Source organism: Echiichthys vipera (assembly GCF_963691815.1).
Source record: "Echiichthys vipera genome assembly, chromosome: 23".
Classification (NCBI taxonomy): domain Eukaryota; kingdom Metazoa; phylum Chordata; class Actinopteri; order Perciformes; family Trachinidae; genus Echiichthys; species Echiichthys vipera.
Window position 1 is genome coordinate 15,280,511 of NC_139848.1, and position 4,758 is coordinate 15,285,268.

At 46.8% G+C, this 4,758-nt stretch overlaps 1 protein-coding gene across 1 annotated transcript; it reads left to right on the forward strand.

Annotated features, from left to right (window-relative positions):
• Positions 1-207: 207 nt before the first annotated feature.
• Positions 208-3,797, forward strand: LOC310964928 (uncharacterized protein; the record flags this gene model as incomplete). The annotated part of the gene is made up of 4 exons (XM_083938253.1): positions 208-968; positions 1,236-2,280; positions 2,366-2,504; positions 2,752-3,797. 4 exons carry the CDS (start codon positions 208-210, stop codon positions 3,795-3,797), a joined length of 2,991 nt encoding a protein of 996 aa, XP_083794379.1.
• Between the last annotated feature and the right edge of the window lie 961 nt (positions 3,798-4,758).

Below are 4,758 nucleotides of genomic sequence, written 5' to 3' on the forward strand. Positions count from 1 at the left end.
AATACGAAAAATAAGTGTCCAATGGCAATACCTGTTTAACCTAGTCCAATGTCAATACTTCGAATTTTTTGGCCCAATGGCAATACCCTGGTTCCCCTTGCCCCGGCCAGTACGCTAGCGCCACCCGGCGGATTTTCGCCGCCGGCGCAGGCTCGTCCCATTTTACACACCCTCAGACAGGGACATTGTCACGCGAAACCCGAGCGCATGTCCATTGCCCCCACAAAACCAGTTGGAAGGCCAAGAGTCATCATTGGCACCAGTGGTCAGTATTATATTCTTGCCTCGCGGCTCACCTGTAAGGCTTGCAAGAAGTGCTGGCATGCTGACAAGCCCCAGTGGCTGGAGAAGCTTCCAGAGCGTTTCCAGAACATTGTGCCGGCATTCCTGACCTTAAAAAAGGCCATCTGCAAGTCTGTGATGGATGAGATGCGGCGCAGCAGCAGATCACCAGAGGACATGTCCAAGCAGCTGACTGAGGCACTCCATCTAAAATATGAGAGAGCTCACCTGGCCTACCTGCTGAGCGTGCAGAACGTAAGGGATGCTGAGGCAGGAGCTTACGGCCAGCAAACCATCACTGGGCTCCTCAGAAGAACTGACACTCCAGCTCCATTTGGAGGATATTCCGATGATGATGGCTGGTGCGGAGTGTCTGTTTCTGCACACTACCTGGTCGACTGCCTCATCCGGGAGTATCAGCGGCAGGAGCAGCTCCTCAATCTGCTGCTGCAGGGGACATTTGGACAAGCCTTGAGGGCTGATCACACCCGCAAAGTGGCGAGGAAGGTGGTGCTGTCGTCCGGCACCATGTCTTCCTACGCCATAATGAATGAGAACTGGATGATTGTGAGCTGGGTGATGCTGCAGTCAGAGTGTGATCGGTCCCTTTATCCGATGTATGATGGTCTGTCCCAGCGCTACTCTGCAGCAGGAGTGGAGAAGGCAAGCTGCCAGTGGGTGGACAGGTAAACACACTGTCATTCAATTCAACTGATTTAGATTTTTGGACTTATTCTTCATATAGTTTTGTTTATTGTAGTGTTATCTGACTCCTCTTGTTAGTAGTCCAAATTTAAAAAAAAACACACAAATAGATAAAAAAGTATATTATTTCATAATAATGCTTGTTTGTGTATTTAGGATCCTCATCAGATGTTCTTCCTGTAAATATAATAAGACCTGCTCTGTATAAAACATAATGTTTCTAATGAGATTTCTTTTCTACGTTTTAGAGACTGCTGTGCTGCCTTCAGGATATTGCAACCCGGGCCTCAGGAGCACCTTTTGTGGGACCACTGGAGGACCTCTGAGGCCACTATTGCACAGGCTACCACCGGGAAGCTTGAAAACAGCAGCGCATCCAGAAGCAGGTTCAACAAAAACATCACGATCAAGCTGGACTTGTTTCATTGCATGCGCCGCTTTACAAGGGAGTGTGTCTCAGAGCACCATCCTGTGTACAGCTCTTTCTGCCAGTTCCTTTCTGCAGCGTTCCTTGTTGTGGACCAGAGCGACCTGAAAAGGCTCCGGGAGGCGTACAACTTCTGTGGCATATCCCCTGCTAATCCCACCAAGCAGCACATCCGTGAGCACTGTAGGACCAGGGTTCCACAGCCCAGAGAACTGCTGCAGAGAGTGGAAGATGTTTTACATAACTTCCACCTCTCAAAGGACGCCAATGATGTGCTCCTCTTTAAGGCCTCCATGTTGAAGGTGTGGCAGATCCAGCGTGTCCACATCCTAAGAGGCTGCCTGAGCGACCCAGAGGTAGGGGAGGGAACCCTGTACAGGTTTGGTGGAACCTTGCAGCTCAACTACACCAAGGGCGCAGGAGCTGCTGTACCTGTTTGGATCCCTGTGAGAGGCACGTCTCAGCAGGAGGGCTTCCACCTTCACCAGGCTCACTGGGTCACAGGCAACCGGGTGTCCTGTGAACTGTTCCAGGCTCAGGCAATGACGGGAGTGGTGCGCTGGAACTTCCAGAGGCTGGTGGACCTGAAGCTACCTGATGTGGAGCTGCCAGCTGTGTTTGACCCCCTGTTGATTTCAGAGATGAATGCAGCCTCAGTAAAGGTGACAGGGAGGCCAAAATACTCAATGCTGCAGACAACCAACAGGGACACAGGGGAGAGATTTGGACTGCAGTATGTGGAGCCAGGCTGTCGTCCTGTGTTCTTAAACTGGGACAAGAACAGGACACAGCCCAACATCTCAGCTGCTGCAGCCATGGAGACAGAGGATCCCTGCCCTGCCGCTGTGGTGCGCACGGACTCTCAGGTAATCTAGGTTTATGACTCACTGTCACTGACTGACTGACCTGCAGACTGGCCCACTGAATCACTGTATTGATGCTGTTTTTCAGGAGAACAGTGAGGATCCAGGAGGAGCAGCACCTGTCCTGTTGTCTATGCAGCAATCAGAAGCAGTTCCCATGTTTCAGCAGCCGTTGACACCAGCTCCTGCCACAGCCAAACTAGAGACTCAGTCTTTGACAGATACAGGTAACTCATACCACCCACCTCCCCTCCCTCAGACAGGGAGGGGAGGTGGGTGACACTTAAAAACAGTTCGAAACAGTTTGCTCGGAATAGAGTTCATGACAATCATTTAGATTTTGTCCATTAGTAAGAATTAGTAAGCTAAAGTATGCAAAATGCAAAAATGAAGGGAAAATATAATAAATGTGACATATTGAACAGCTCAAAAAACAATATGATAAACATATGCTTTGTTGTTTAAATCTGCCAGGGGTAGCACCGCTGCCTGTTGCCTCGTCTCCCAGGGCCACCCGCACCGGACCCATAAAGACTGGAGGTCTTATTCAGGTCCTGGATCACGGCCGGTGGCCAGAAGCCATGAGAGCCGCCATCGACGGGCTTCTAATTAAACACCATGGCGTGAAAGACACTCTGAAGCGGGTGGATGCAGACTATGCTGCCATGGTCCAGAGGACTTGCACTGACCCCAACAGCCTTCTCCATCCAACCACATGGCAACATATCTCAAGATATGTAAAACATCTGGCCAAGCTAAAAAACACCAGCTCCTCCATCAACACAAGCACAGAGAAGGTTCTTGAAAGACAGCAGCTGTGGCAGAGTTTGACCACAGGCAGTCAAACGGTCAGTGTGCCTGTCATCACCCTGCCTCCTGCACCTGTTAACCCTCCACCTGTGGCTGCGCCCCAGGATGAGTCACTGAGTCGGGCTACAGTGGAGAAGATTGTGAGTGAGGTCCTCCAAAGACAACAGCAACATCAGCAGCAGAAGAAGATAACAACCAGAAACTGTTTAGCCTGCGGTCAGCCAAAGTCCCGGTATCTCTGCGACGGCTCTTCGGTTCATTTCTTCTATCAGGCAACAGCTGTGAAGTACTTTTACTGCTCCACGAGGGTCTTTAAGACATACAAAGATGAAGGCCTCACAAACCCGCGGATGCCTTTTGAGGAGTTTGCAGCGTCTCCCTTCTTTGAGCGGGAGCTGGAGGGTGCCAGAAAGCGAGGCGCAGAGTGGAGGAGGGTGGTAGAAGAGAGAACGAAGAGGAAGTCAGCGGTGCAGCTGCCTACAGGTCGTCTGTGCAGGTTCTGTCACCAGCCGCTGAAGCAGAGCCCACACAGCCACCACATTCACGCCAGCTTCCCCGGAGTGCCGGGGAAATACATCTACTGCCCCACCAGAGTGTTCTCCCTGTACCAACCACAGGGCATGGAGAAGGAGATGACCTGGACAGACTTCAAACTCTCTGACTTTTATGAGGCTGAGAGGGACCGATGGGTCGCAGAGAAGGGAAAGTGACTGCATACCCCCAAAACCCCAGATATACCTTCAGACACACACACACACACACACACACACACACACACACACACACACACACACACACACACACACACACAAACACAGACAAACACACACAAACACACACACAATCACATACACAAACAAACACACAAACAAACACACAGAAAAACACACACACACACACACACACTGTACATGGCTGTGGCTACATGTTCATCACCAAAACATGGATTTTTTTATTTTATAAATGAAAATGAAGATGCTGAAATCAAAAATATAAAAATAAGTGGTTATTACTATATTATAATGTATAATTTATTTTAAAATACCACTAATTATAGAGAAAGGGTGGGACTAAAGAAATTATACTTTTTCCTACTCCTTTTCAAATGTGTGAATTTAATTTTTTCTTTTTTGTTTGCTTGAGATGGTGAGATCATTTTGCTTTATTATTGTTATTTTTAGAATAATTTGTATGCTTTTGTTTTCTGTGAATTATTATATTGTATATATTTATGAATGCACAAATATCTGCTGTATTTAATCTGTGATCTCTTAATCTGCTGTTTATTATTATTTGTTTTATTCATGCGTTTTCAACCATGTCAGTTTAGATTTTGTGTGTTTTAGAATTTAACTGTTTTTCAATAAAATATTTCATATAAAGCATCACTGTGACTGTCTTTACCTGGGAGGGGGAGAACTAGTCATAAAGAAATGTTTTTATTTAATATTATAATCTATTACTTTGTTTACTTTATGGGTGAAGTAATAGTGACACAACATAAATGAATTAAATATTATAATCATTAATGTGCTCAGCTGTATGCTTACGCATCAACACGATATATTAATGAAACCTTAGTATAATACTAACATCATTTTGGAAATGAATATCTTTCTTGTGTGATTATTTAAAGGGTGTTCTTTATGTAAATCACTGTCTAGTGTTTAA